Source organism: Gopherus evgoodei, chromosome 15, assembly GCF_007399415.2.
Source record: "Gopherus evgoodei ecotype Sinaloan lineage chromosome 15, rGopEvg1_v1.p, whole genome shotgun sequence".
NCBI lineage: Eukaryota > Metazoa > Chordata > Testudines > Testudinidae > Gopherus > Gopherus evgoodei.
In genome coordinates, this window is record NC_044336.1 from 2,791,519 (window position 1) to 2,805,443 (window position 13,925).

Consider the following 13,925-nt stretch of genomic DNA (forward strand, 5'->3'; position numbering starts at 1 on the left):
GTGGCCCTTTAAAATGGGCCTTATAAGGTTCCTGGGGCCATCAGCTGACACTATATGCCTCACTCCCCTAGTAGCACTGACTTCTCCAGCAAGAGAAGAGCCCTTTAAGAAGAGTTCCCAGAAGAGTTCTATTGTTGCCAACACAGAGTCCTCAGTGTCTGGGGCATTCTCATTAGGGGAGATAAATTCTTTAAGAAGGACTTGTGTAATTAGATTTATATGGGAGATTGGTTGTAGAATTGTGCCCTGATGTAATATGGAGTAAAGAAGATTGCGGTATTGGTGATGGAAGAAGGGAAGATAGACTGTTGTGAGGCTGTGGCAAAAGAGGAGAGTTGGGGTGTAATAAAATAAGCGGAAGCATTTAGTTATATATTTAAGGTGTTTGGGTGAAAGAACCATAGGAAGCTAAATTGCACAGGTTGTATCAAAAGTCTCTGCAGCTTAAATGAAGAAGCTTAATGACAGATACTATCCACAGGAGAAGACATGATTGTTCACGTGCCCAATTGAGAATAAGGGTTTCTGGAACATGTTTGAAGATAAGGAGGGATAGCACAGGCACAGTATGGGGATCTGTCTATATGAACTTATGCATTCCAGGTTGATTTTATGAACTTTTTTTAAGTGTATGTTTGTAGACTTACTGACATCATTCCCTGTGTCCTTGCATGATAATTTTTGGGTTAAGGTAAAGAGCCTGGCACTTGATGTGTGTCCCTGAATAGAATAGGAGACAAGGTGGGTGAGGACCAGCTTCTGGTCAGACATGAAGAAGAGCTTTTTGTACCTTGAAAGTTGGTCTATTTCACCAACAGAAATAGGTCCAGTAAAGATATTACCTCACCTATCTTATATAAAATATATCAAATATAAGTAAGACAGAAAATACCATATTGCCTCTATATAAATCCATGGTACGCCCACCCACATCTTGAATACTGCATGCAGATCTGTTCATCCCATCTCAAAAAATATATGCTGGAATTGGAAAAGGTACAGAAAAGAGTAACACAAATTATTAGGGGTATGGAACAGCTTCTGCATAAGGAGAGATTAATAAGACAGGGACTTTTCAGCCTGGAAAAGAGACGACTAATGGGGGATACAATAGAGGTCTATAAAATCATGACTAGTATGGAGAAAGTAAATAAGGAAGTGTTATTTACTCCTTCTCATAACACAAGAACTAGGGGTCATCAAACGATATATGGGCAGCAGGTTTAAAACAAATAAAAGGAAGTATGACCAGTTAACCCGTGGAACTCTTTGCCAGAAGATATTGTGAAGGCCAAGAGTATAACAGGGTTCAAAAAGGAACTAGATACGTTCATGGACAATAAGTTCATCAATGGCTATCAGCCAGGATGGGCAGGGGTGGTGACCCTAGCCTCTGTTTACCAGAAGCTGGGAATGGGCAACGGGGAATGGATCGCTTGCTGATTACCTGTTCTGTTCATTCCCTCTGAAGCACGTGGCATTGGCCACTGTTGGAAGGGAGGATACTGGGCTAGATGGACATTTGGTCTGACCCAGTTTGGCTGTTCTTATGTTCTTATATTCTTACCCTTTTTCTCTAGTATCCTAGGACCAGCATGGCTACAGCAAGGGTGCAAACCTGAATGGAACAGTCATTACGAATGAATAACATCTGAAATAGCCATTCCCTAGCAGAACAAGGCAGAGCCATAAAGAGTTGTTAACCTGTTCAAATGGAAGCATCCTAGGCCAGAGCGTTAGCCGCCACCCAGGAAAATCAGTTATTCCAGCTGGGCTTGTAACTAAGCAACAGATCAGCACTGGCTGTCTTTCTAAAAGCTCTGCTCTAGGAATTATTTTTGGGAGGTTCTCTGGTTTGTATTTTACAGGAGCTCAGACTAGATGATCACAGTGATCCCTTTTGGCCTTGGAGTATATGAAACTATGAACTTGACAAGGGACTTGAAGCCACTGAAGACAGTCACCTGACAATAGGAACTGGAACCTATGAAAGGAAGGCTCTCTCACTGGCCATTTTAGTCTGTCTACATTATGAGCGAGGGCTGTGATTCCCAGCTTACACAGACATACTCATGCTAGCTCTAATCAGGCTGCTCCAGGCACCAGCACGCCAAGTGCATGCTGGGGGCGGCAAGCCATGGGGGTGCTCTGCCGGTCACCACTAGGGCGGCAGGCAGGGTGCCTTCGGCAGCATGCCTGCGGAGGATCCGCTGGTCCTGCAGCTTCGGTGGACCTCCCACAGGCATGCCGCCAAATACAAGGGACCGGGGACCTCCCGCAGGCAAGCTGCCGAAGGCAGCCTGCCTGCCGTGCTTGGGGCAGCAAAATACCTAGAGCTGCCCCTGGCTCTAATCAAGAGTTAAAAATGGTTGTCAGGCACTGCCTCCAATAGTCAGACCTATTGGTCGGAGTGAGGTCACAACTAGTCATAGGGTTGAGCCTGGGCCAAGAGTGGTGTTACAATCAAGATCTGGGGACAAGCCAGGGTAAAAATGAAGATCAGAATCCATAGATAAACCAGAACTGGAACTGTCAGCACAGTCTAGGTGAAGGCCAGGGGTTGAGACCATAAGGTCAGGTTCCTAGGACAACCCAAAAGACTCTCTCAGATTGGTGAGAACACAGGAGGGAGGATTCCGCATGCATGTTTTTGTTACTTTCCATAGATTTTTATCTCTCTTGTACTCTGTCTGTGAGTTGAGTATGATTTAGAAATTCCTTTGGAAAGTTTTTTGTGTTGTGTCCCTTGCTTTCACTGTCATATAGCCTCTGAAGGAGGAAACAGTAATCCAGGGGATCCAATGCTTTGGTGGAACTCTAGGAATGTGCAAGAACTACTGGGGAGGCTTGGAAGAGCTGGCACTGCTTTCAGGGCCTATGACATTGGAATAGAGGCCCATCTCTCACAAGGGGTGCTAGACAGAGGATCTGTACCTTGAGAGTGCCTACACTCCCAGAGCCAACGCCAAGACTCTGCTCAGACCCACAAAGTCAATTGCACATGGGATCCAGTGGGTGGATTCAAACACTGCAGCCTATTGAGCATCCACTAGGAACAGTTCATCCAGCCTTGTAATAATCATTAGAGATCACATCACTGGTAGGCATTTTAAAGTTGGTGAAATCCCTTGGGACTAAAGAGGAAGCTTCAAGACTATATGTGTAATAGCAAAGCAAGCCAGAGCTTCCTTCCATGTCCAGTTTCTGAGGATGACTTCTTTCCATCAAAGATATCCTGGATATCAAGGTATTGTCCAAGGCCTTTTGAACTAATAAGATACTATGAACTCCTCAGAATGGTACCCCCTGCACTAGAAGTAGTGCGCAGAAGATACTGCATTGACCTTTGTACAAGAGGCTAACCTGCTGATGAACTCCATTCTTGAGTGTTGGCAACAAAATAGCCTCAAGTATGTCAAGTACAAATCTTTTCCACACTTCTTAGAAGGTTTACCACTTAACCAATTCCGTTGGTCATATTAGCAATCCTTTAAAACAAGCCTATCGTATATGAGAAAATTATTTAAGGAAAGAAGATTTATGGTTCTGGGATTAGTATTATGAAGATTTTAATAGTAATTTCACTCTTAAATTAAGACTATAGGAATCAGTGTCTCCTCCATAATCTAATTTTCTTCTCATTTTCTTTCTCTTGTAGGGTTTCCTTGTAGCAATTTTATACTGCTTTGTTAACGGAGAGGTAAGGCACCACAATGTGTATTATTAGTTGATTTCTGTAGCATTTTCAAGGCAATGAACAGAATGACAATAAAACAATACCGTATTGACTACTGAGATTTGCATAAGTGCATTCTCCTAAATAGGCAGTAACCTTTTTTTATCAGGGGAGACAGTAGCCAGATTCAGCCCTCACTACGGTAAATGTAAATGCAAGTAACTCCCCTGAAACTAGTGGAATTGTTCTAGATCAGTGTTTTCAACCAGGAGCGTGCATACCCCGGGGTACACAGAAGTACTCCAGAAGTACATCAACTTATCTAGATATTTGCCTAGTTTTACAACAGGCTACATAAAAAAGCACTAGTGAAGTCAGTACAAAATAAAATTTCATGTAGACAATGAGTTGTTTATACTGCTCTTTATACCATACACTGAAATGTAAGTACAATATTTATTTTCCAATTGATTTATTTTATAATGATATGGAAAAAATGAGAAAGTGAGTAATTTTTCAGTATTGGGGGGTGCTATCACAGTTTTGTATTTTTATATCTGACTTTTTAAGCAAGTAGTTTTAAGTGAGGTGAAACTTGAGTACTCAAGACAAATCTGACTCCTGAAAGGGGAACAGTAGTCTGGAAAGGTTGAGAGACACTGCTCTAGATTTACACTGGAGTAACTAAGGCCTTGGCTATACTTGAGAGTTACAGCGCAATAAAGCCACCTACAGCGCTGTAACTCACTCCCTGTCCACACTGGCAAGGCACATACAGAGCTGTATCTCCGTGAGTACTGCGCTGCAGGTACTCCACCTCCCCGAGAGGATTAACAGCTGGTGCGGAGTGGCTGAGACGCTGATGCTCCAGTGTAAACGGGGAGTAACCTTGTTACGCAGTGATTGACCTCCGGAAACTCCCCATAATCCTTTAAGTGAAGGTTCCTCTCCTTGTTTTGTTGTGATGCGTCTCTTTGTTTTGTTGTGACCTCGGGGCTCCAGGAGTTGCTTATCAAAAAAACAAACACAGCTACTGTTTGCTGCAAATGAGTTAAGGCAGGCAGGGGGGCTTCCTTTGGAACGCCCACAGCTAGTGTTTGCTTGAAGAGAGAGGCGACGCTGGGTGGAGGGGAAGGGTCCGCTTCGGATAGGGCTGCTTGTCTGGTCTGTGAGAAAAAAACAAACAGCTGCTGTTTGCTTTCAGTGAGTGCAAGAGGGGTGGAGGAGGAGGGAGGGAGGGAGGGGAGTCGGTCGGAACTTGCAAGGCAGGGAGCTGACACAGTGTCGGCTCCAAAAATCCACTCTCTCTCCCCCCACACTCCCTGTCACACTCCACCCCACCCCTTTTGAAAAGCATGTTGCAGCCACTTGAATGCTGGGATAGCTGCCCATAATGCACTGCTCCCAATGCCTCTGCAAATACTGCAAATGTGGCCACGACAGTGCACTGGTAGCTGTCAGTGTGGACAGATTGCAGCCCTTTCTCTACTCAGCTGTATGAAGACAGGTTTAACTCCCAACACTGTATAGCTGTAAGTGTAGCCATACCCTAAGACCAGAATCTGACCCATAGTCATAATGAACTGGGAACCCAGAGACCTGAGTATTACCAGATTGCCCGTTACCTTGGGGTATGCTCATTTATTTGGGTTACTCTTTGGGGGGGAGTGGGGCTTCTGTAATTCTATCACTGTACTGCTTGTGTCACTTGTGTTTTCATATGGAGCTCTACTTATCCTTTCTGCAAGTCCCCTCCCAGTGGAGCTATCCTGCAGGACCTAGGTTCCCTAGGGCTGGGTTTCTCCAACCCCAGGACCGGATGAACACACCCACACATAATTAACAGAGCAAGTCTGAGCAGACAGGGTCAGTTAGCACTGTCAGGCTGACCTCTTATTTGTCCTTGGACTCACTGGGCTGAAGGAAGCAGCACTTCAAGCTACCTCCCCTTATATGCCCCTGGACTCCACGGACTGGGTCAAGCAGCACTTTCAAACTGTTACTCTTATGCGTTCCAGATTCAGCACGTCTCTATCTCCACTCTCACAACACAATTATACTGGCAGTAACCTACTTGATGAGCAAACCCCACTGTATTTTGGGCGCTGCAGGGATCTTTAGCATAGGTAAAAGAAGTGTTGCTGTAGAATGAATGGAAGAAGCTAAAAATACAAAAGAGTAAAGTTCAGCAAGAGAGAGAGAAGCAACCAGCTTAACCATAAAAGTTATTTATTGAATAATGATGATAACTACACAAGGAGAGCCTAAACCCACATAACATACATTATTAAAGGTTAATACCTACGGTAGAAAGGAAAATGAAGAGAGAGAGAGAGAGAACAAGAAGGGGATCTCACCGCTCACTGAAGTTTGAACTGGTCGGAGTTCCCAGGTGATGGTGGTAGCTGAGGGTCCTGAGAGTAGGAGACAGGCAGAGTCCCCAGCATGGTCAGTCAGGAGAATATGGAGTTCCAGTGGAACTGATGCATAGTTTGGATCTAAGCATCAGAACCCTGACTGGAAAGTGAGTAGGGATTTTTGTAGAGGACATACAGTGGTTCAAGGGAGAACACTAGATTTGTTTATAGGTAAGCTGATGACTCAAGGGTTTTCTTTAGGCTAGACAATAGGAGCTGATCATTCTTGGCTATGGTGGTGTTTTCTTCCAGGGAACTCACAATGCAACTTGCCTGCTTCAGTATTTGGATATCAATCAAGCATTCGTTACTAGAATTGGTCTGATAACTGCTGAGCTGGGTGTGTGCAGACATAGGTTCATTAGCATCTGGAGCAGAGATTCCCATGATGCAGTGCTTCCATGCTTTTTCTGGTCCCAGAGATCAGTGCAGTTCCCTGTTCTTCATTCTGTATGTAAATTGAGATGTCTCCCTGTCCCATCTCTCATGCAGATGAAGCTAGGGAAGTGGTCTTTGCTCTCCATTCTGTATGCTAATAGAGATGTCTTAATCTTGTCACCCTTATCAGGAGGGGTCCAGGTGTGTCTCCCAACACCCTTCACTGCTCTCTGCAAGTTTTTTCCTCTGATGGGTTTTGGTTTAAGCCAGGGGTCTCAAACACGCCAGGGCTGGGCAAACTACAGCCGCAGGATTGCCCCCCTCGAGCCTCGTGCCACTCCCTGAAGTGGCTGGCATCATGTCTCTGCAGCCTGGGGGGGGAGAAGCAGAGAGCTCCATCCGTGTGTTGCCCTGGCTTCCAGACACCACCACCACCGCCGCCCACCCTGCAGCTCCCATTGGCCGGGAATGGGGAACCACAGCCAATGGGAGCTTCCGGGGAGGTACCTAGAGGCGCAGCAAGCAGCATGCTGAGCCCTGTGTCCCCCTCCGCCAGGGACCTCAGGGACATGGTTCCAGCTACTTCGTGGAGCGGGGTTGGAGACAGCAGCTTGCCCTGGCCCTGGTATGCGTTGCTGCCATCCTGGAGCCTGAAGCCCTCCTGCACCCTGTCCCCCCAACTCCCTGCCCTGAGCTCCCTGCCTGCACCCCAACCCCCTGCTGCACCCCAACTCTCTGCCATGAGCCCCCTGTCTGCACCTCAACCCCCTGCCCTGAGCTCCCTGCTGCGCCCCACATCCCTTCTGCACCCTGAGCCCCTGCTGCACCTCAACTCCCTGCCCTGAGCCCCTGCCACACCCCTCATGCACCATCTGGGGGCAGGGAAGGGGCAGAGTTGGGGTGAGGACTTCAGGGAAGGGGTTGCAATGGGGGCAGGGAAGGGCTGGGAAGAGGCGAGGCCTCATGGAAGTGGTGCAGTGGAGGCAGGGCCAGGGGCAGCAAGGGTGTGTGTGTCAGTGATGCGGCCCTCGGACCAATGAACTAGCCCTCATGTGGCCCTCGTGATCATTTGCGTTTGAGACCCCTGGTTTAAGCAGAGGCTTGGGGGGGGGGCGGGGTGTCTTTCATGAGTCAGGCTAGATACTGCACCCTGGTTCCCCAAGAGCAAGAGCTGACTGGTATCATGGGTTATATCCCCAGTTCTGCCACTGGCCTGCTGTGCAATCTTGGACAAGTCAATCACTTCTCTATGCCTCAGTTTCTCCATCTGTAAAATGATAATGATACTGACCTCCTCTGTAACGCATGCTGAGATCCGCAAATGAAAATGCCATATAAGAGCCAGCTGTCATTATTATTATTATTGGTTAAATGAGGAATACACTACTAGAGGTGGGCGGGAATTTGGGGGCTTTTTTTTTTGTGAAGCAGGGTCAGTTTTCACAAATCTCCTGATTCAAAACATTTTGGAAAAAAAAATTTGAAATTGTCAAAATGTCCTGTTTTAACATATTTTTAACCAGAAAAATTTGTTTTTTTCCTGTCAAAAGGACCTTTTGTTTCAAAAGTTTAGTAACATGTCTAAATCAAAACAACTCTTCAAAATTACCAAAATTAAGTGCTTTGATTGACCCAAACAAAGAATGTTTTGTTTTCTTGGCTTGCAAAATTTTGAGGTGTTGACATTTCATCCCAATTCAGAATAAGAACATTTTTCAGTATCTCAAAAGTTTTCATAGTATGGAAAAATCATTTCTCACCTTGCTTTAAACAAGATATTGTTATGCCAGCACCACTTCCTGCTTCATAGTTAAGGTTGTGTTTTGTTTCTCATTTAAAGCAGGGACTTAACATCTTTGTTACGTATGAAAAGTCCTCCCCAAATTACATCACTTATTCTGAGTAAATGTTGTGCATAGGCTTTGGAGATTTTTTTTTTTAAAGATTAACGGTTGTTATCTTTCTTAACTGAAGTTGAAGAATAATCTTCAGGTGACATTGTCTTTGGGTTTCTGGTTTATTGTTCATGTATTCAATTTTTAATAATTAAAAAAAGGGGAAATGCCTGGATAAAATTACATTAAGATGGAGTTAGAGTTGGAATTCCTTATTGGTAGTGTAGGGCATCTATTTAGGAGAAGTAAATTTAGAGGGATGTGGGCATTTTGATATCTTAGTAATGATGGTGCATTAAATCTTCAGCTGAGTGTCTGTGGCATATTGTTGTTAACTTTGCCCTGTAGTGAGGCCATGTGAGGGGAAAAAACAGAAAAAACTCCAATGAATCTTTAATATTCCTGTAATTACAATATCCCTTATCCTAAATTACTGATATATACTTTTAGTCTGAACTCTTTCAGACTAAAAGTTTTTGTCTGGGAATAAACATTATGTTTGGTTTAACAGTAATTAAACTTCTGGAGGAGAGCTAGAAAAATGGCAGCTGAGCTTAATCAGAACTAAACTGAAATGTGTTAGTTGAACAAACTTCTAGGTACCCGAACTCAAACATGTACAGAACTCTCTCCCTAAAACTGCATTTTTTTTGTAATTATTGAAGTTGCAAAAATGGAAAACAGAAGTACACCAAACATATGGCTGCATTTGCACACATAACTGGGTATGTGCTCTTACAAATAGCTGGTTATGTATCTAACTGGAAGACCAGGAGGAACTGTTTTCTCTATCTCCTGTGCAGAGTTCTAGTTGTTTACATAACACATACATACAGTACAGGAGGTTCACTGAGGCCTAGAAGCATATGTGATATTCAGAAAATTAAGGGACAGATTCTGAACAAATTCTACAGTGCATGTGAAAATGGCAATTTTTATGGGGACAGTGAAAGACAACATTCTGGTCATAGGATTATTCCATAAATAGGCATTTCAATTTCCTTCTCCACAGGATGGAGGCATGATAGCAGTTGATAAAACCAGTTTAAAAAAAAGTTTGATGTTGTCAAGACTAAGTAGTTTTCACTAAAATTATTTCTGGAAATAACTGACCCATTTTTGCTAAAACTCTCAAAAAATTCTAGCTCAGGCAGAGGTCAAGTCTGAATTTTAAGAAGCAAAAATCAGGATTTCCATCCTGCAGGAAATGCCAATATTTTGAAATTGTTTAGTGCCATAGAGATGACACGTCAAAACGTCAAATTTTTCACAGAATAGAGAGTTCCAAAAATGTTTGATTCAGAAATGCTGGAACATTTTATTCTAAACTAAACATTTTGACATCCCTAGATTGAAACATTTCATGTTGGCTCATTTCAATATTGAATTGTGTCTGCCTGAGCTACCACGAGTGTCTCATTCTCCCATTCTGTGGGCTGGGCTCCCTGGTTGGACTACATCTGCTATGGTGCACTGTAGTCATGGAGTTCTCATGATGCAGCATGATGGTTCAACCAGAGGGAAGATGTAATCCAGTTGGAACACAAGAGCTGTGAGGGGTTGGAGGATGCTCAATACAGATAGCATCTTCACATAATTCAACTGCCAAACTCCAAAAAAGGCTACTTAGCATGTGCAAACTGAGATTTTTCAAGGGTTCGTAATTTGGCAAAAACTGAGCATTTTTTCACAGGAACAGCAAAAGGCAGGTCTCTGACACCTGCCAATTTCAAGTCCCTACTCCAAAGCATGGAGGCACTAGGTAATCTCTCAGAAAATTCTTACTAGTATTTAATTAACATCAGCAAAATAATATGTTTTCTCCTAATCTCATTAGACAATCTGGAACCATTGTTGCTAAAACTTTCCAAAATGATTCAGCCTGAAGCAGACATCTTGCATGAAAAAATTCTGCCCAAAAAGTTAAAGTTTAGCATAGGCAACTGAAAACAGGAAGTGTTAGGCAACCTTAACTGTAGGCATCATTACCTGTGCCACCTATAATTACAAACCCAAAATCTACATTAAAAGAACATTATTAAAGTTGCAAAGTCAAACACTCGACTTATGGGGACAAGGGAAACCTTAATTTTTCCCCTTTTGTGTGGATGTATAGGCAACTTTTATTCTTGACTTGGAAACCATAATAATGTTTGTTTAGCATAGCTTTTATATGGTTTCTTTTCTAAAAAAATGGAAAACATAAATTCTATAATGTGCAACACTAACAACTCCTGCCTAGATCATGAGCAGCAAACCAGCCCCATCAGTTCCACAGCACCTAATCTCTGACACTTAAGATAAAGGCTACTTCTATTAACAGTCAGTGATAGTAGGCTGTTATCCCCTTGGCCTAGCCACTTGTGAAGGACATCATACATTGGGTGACCTCTGCAGCAGTAGAACCATTTTACTGGCAAGCATGTTCATTTGATCACCTCTTCCTGAGAAGCATCATGGTGAGAAGATAAGACCTGGAGTTTCTGTATTAGAGGCTGGAATTCTCTTCCTAGCTTTCTTAGAAGTGGCACAGAGCAACCGCTCAGCTACTCCTGTAAGACAGGCTGATACTTGCCTGCACAAGAGTAGGCCTTGCTCAATGACAAGGGTTCCAAATTGCACAGAAATATTATCATTCAGCATAAGTAAGACTTGAACTCTTGGCTGGCCGGCTCCTTGCGAAGTGGTCTTTTCCTAGGCCAAAGGGTACACTGATGCTGTTTGTGGTAGGGCTGTGGATCCATTTTGTCTTTGTGCTGTCTGGAATTACAGCTCCATGTGCAGTGCTGCCACTGGGACGATGCATGCGGCAGGCTATACAGTATTCAGGGTTTGGGGCAGGGCAGCTGTATTATACAAACCACAGACCAGAACATACAACTCACACAAATCTGCCCAGACATCACTGCCCTGGCCTCAGGACTATCTCCTGCCCAATTTCAAAGTCCTGCAGCAATCCCCAGTGATACTAAGCATTTCAAAACAAAAAGTCATCGTAAAGGAAAGGGTTTGGGGATATAAACATAGGAGTCATTGTCACTCCCTCTATAGTGTAGTGAATGGAGCAGGGTAGGGTGACCAGATGTCCCAATTTTATAGGGACAGTCCCGATTTTGGGGTCTTTTTCTTATATAGGCTCCTGTTACCCCCGACCCCTGTCCCAATTTTTCACACTTGCTGCCTGGTCACCCTAGAGCAGGGCCTGACAGCTTAGGGAACTGACAGAGGCATGCAGTCTTTCACCTTTCAGTCATGGTAGCCAGCTGCGAAGTGGGCTGTTCGACATAAGTTGCTGGTCTCCACACACTTATTGTTAGACAGGCAGCCATGTCCCAATAGCTACTTCACAGACAACCCTCTTACTGGCAGGTGAATCAGAAAGTCTAGGTCTGAGTTGGCCCTGGGGGCTGGCCTCCGCTTTGTCCCCTAGTGCACTCACACCAAGTCAAGGCTGAGACACTGCAGGTTGCTTGTTCTTACACTGCTCTGTGAGTAGCTGAAATGCCAGTCTGCAGGGCTGTCAGCCCAACATGTTTTGCCTGCATGAAAATGACCACACAGAAATACCTTGTGTCAGGTTGTTTTCTTCTTCCAACAGGTGAAAGCAGAACTCCAAAAGCAATGGTCTCGCTTCCTGCTGGCTGATCCATTTGGCTGCATGCAGTGCTTCCTTGGGGAAAACATCAAATATCTGGGGAAATATTCAAAGAAGCAAAAACATCAGCACTTTGCCAATAACAGGTTGTGCGTGGAAGTGAGTGAGCCCTGGGCTGTGCAGCTCCAGCAGGTGCTGTTGAATGGGAGAGCAGATCTTAGCTCAGAGCCAGGACCTACTGGAGAGCCCTACCCCAGGGCAAGTGTGTCGGATATCAGTGAAGGAGAAGTCACAACTGGGGAGACAACAGAGGAAGTCTTTGAAGAAAGTGAGATTTAGAAGGCTCTTTTAAAGGACAGCATAATAAAGGCACCTTCAGAATGGACCTCTTCCTCCCCCACAAGCTGTGTTCCTGCAACAGGAGAAAGAGAATGGGAAGTTTCTTCCCATGGGCTATGCAGTGTTGTTGTAGCCATGTTGGTGCCAGCATATTAGACAGACAAGGTGGGTGAGTTCATAGTTTTTATTGGACCAACTTCTGCTGATGACAGAGACAAGTTTGCAAGTTTACCCAGAGCTGAAGATTATCTCACCCATCTTGACTTTCTTGCCGTGGGTTAACATTCCCCGCCCCATCCCAAGTTATCTCTTAAACACACGAGGGAAATCAAAGCAAAATCTGACGGTTCCTGCAGATCTGGTGGTACACTTCCTCTCAGTCTTTATGGTGTTTAAAAGAGAGGGGGAATATTGTTTTCGGTTAATCTGGCAACCAAGGAAAGCAAGTTGCATTCTGGTCATGAATGGGACCCTGTGGGTGCACATAGCAGATTTCACAGATCATCCCTGTGTCTTTATCTGCACATTTCTACCATGCTTTTAATACAATAGAGAACTGTTTTGTTTCTTTACATAAATCATGACACATCATCTGTATTTTGTTTGCTACTCTGTCCTGCAGTTTTGCTGACAGATACGAATATCGGCATGTTTCCTTCGGGTTTGTTTATTATTTGGCATGACTGGCATTTTTGGCCTATGCTAATCTAGTTTTCAATTTTATGGAGTTCAGAAGAATAATTACATCTATTGAAGAAACAATTTTTGGATTTATTTTGAGGTGCTTCATATGGGTTTGTTTGGTGTGGTCACTGGCTGTGTGTGTGTGTGTGTGTGTGTGTGTGTGTGTGTGTGTTGTGTGCACATATTCCCACATTGTTGTTCACAAGTGATCCAGATTTACAAATGGGATAGACATGTACAGTACTGTAGTGGGGTGACCACCTGCTCCAGCCTGGAAGGGGTTGGGGAAAAGCCCTGCAGAGGGCTGAGACTGGGCAAGGTAAAATGCTGGATGACTGGGGGAAGTGGCTGCAGCTGGGGCACTCCCCATATGGAGCCACAGGAACTTATTAGAAGGCCAGGGAAATCAGAAGGATAAGACTCTCCCTCTGCTTGTAGAGGGGGAAAGGTCTGGCTGCAGGGAGCTAGACACTGGGTACCTGAGTGAAACAGGGCTGGGGAAAGGCAGAGGAGCTGGGGGCTAGACAATGACTGGCAGTAGCCATATACTGAGGCCAGGTGGGGATAGTGGGTGGGGGTTCCCCTGGGAGGGGGACACCCTGAGGCTGAAAGGGGTTACTGCCAGGGGGGCAGCATCCCAGGTAAACGGAGCACTGGGGTCCAGGGAGGGACACAGGGGCCAGAGGACAGGCAGATCACCGGCCTGCAGAGGGCACTCCAGAGATGGAATGAGCTAATTACCAGAAGTCACCAGCAGGAGGTGCCGCAGGGGTGAGTCTGCACTTTTACAGGTACTCAAGCTAAACAAATCCACACAAGGAGGGACAAATGCTCTTCCTCACTCCCCAGAAACAGAAGTTGAACAGTCATGCTGTGACAGAACAGTAAGAGGAGAAAGAATAAGGAGTACTTGTGGCACCTTAGAGACTAACAAATTTATT

At 44.7% G+C, this 13,925-nt stretch overlaps 1 protein-coding gene across 1 annotated transcript in view; it reads left to right on the plus strand.

The window, feature by feature from the left end:
• The window catches only part of GLP2R (glucagon like peptide 2 receptor), a 134,674-nt gene extending 121,726 nt beyond the window's left edge, over nt 1–12,948 (plus strand). The window contains exons 12-13 of the mRNA XM_030534870.1: nt 3,659–3,700; nt 11,965–12,948. Coding sequence (XP_030390730.1) covers nt 3,659–3,700; nt 11,965–12,300 — 378 coding nt within the window. The 3' untranslated portion in view covers nt 12,301–12,948. The remainder of the gene's footprint in view (nt 1–3,658; nt 3,701–11,964) is intronic.
• Nucleotides 12,949–13,925: the final 977 nt, after the last annotated feature.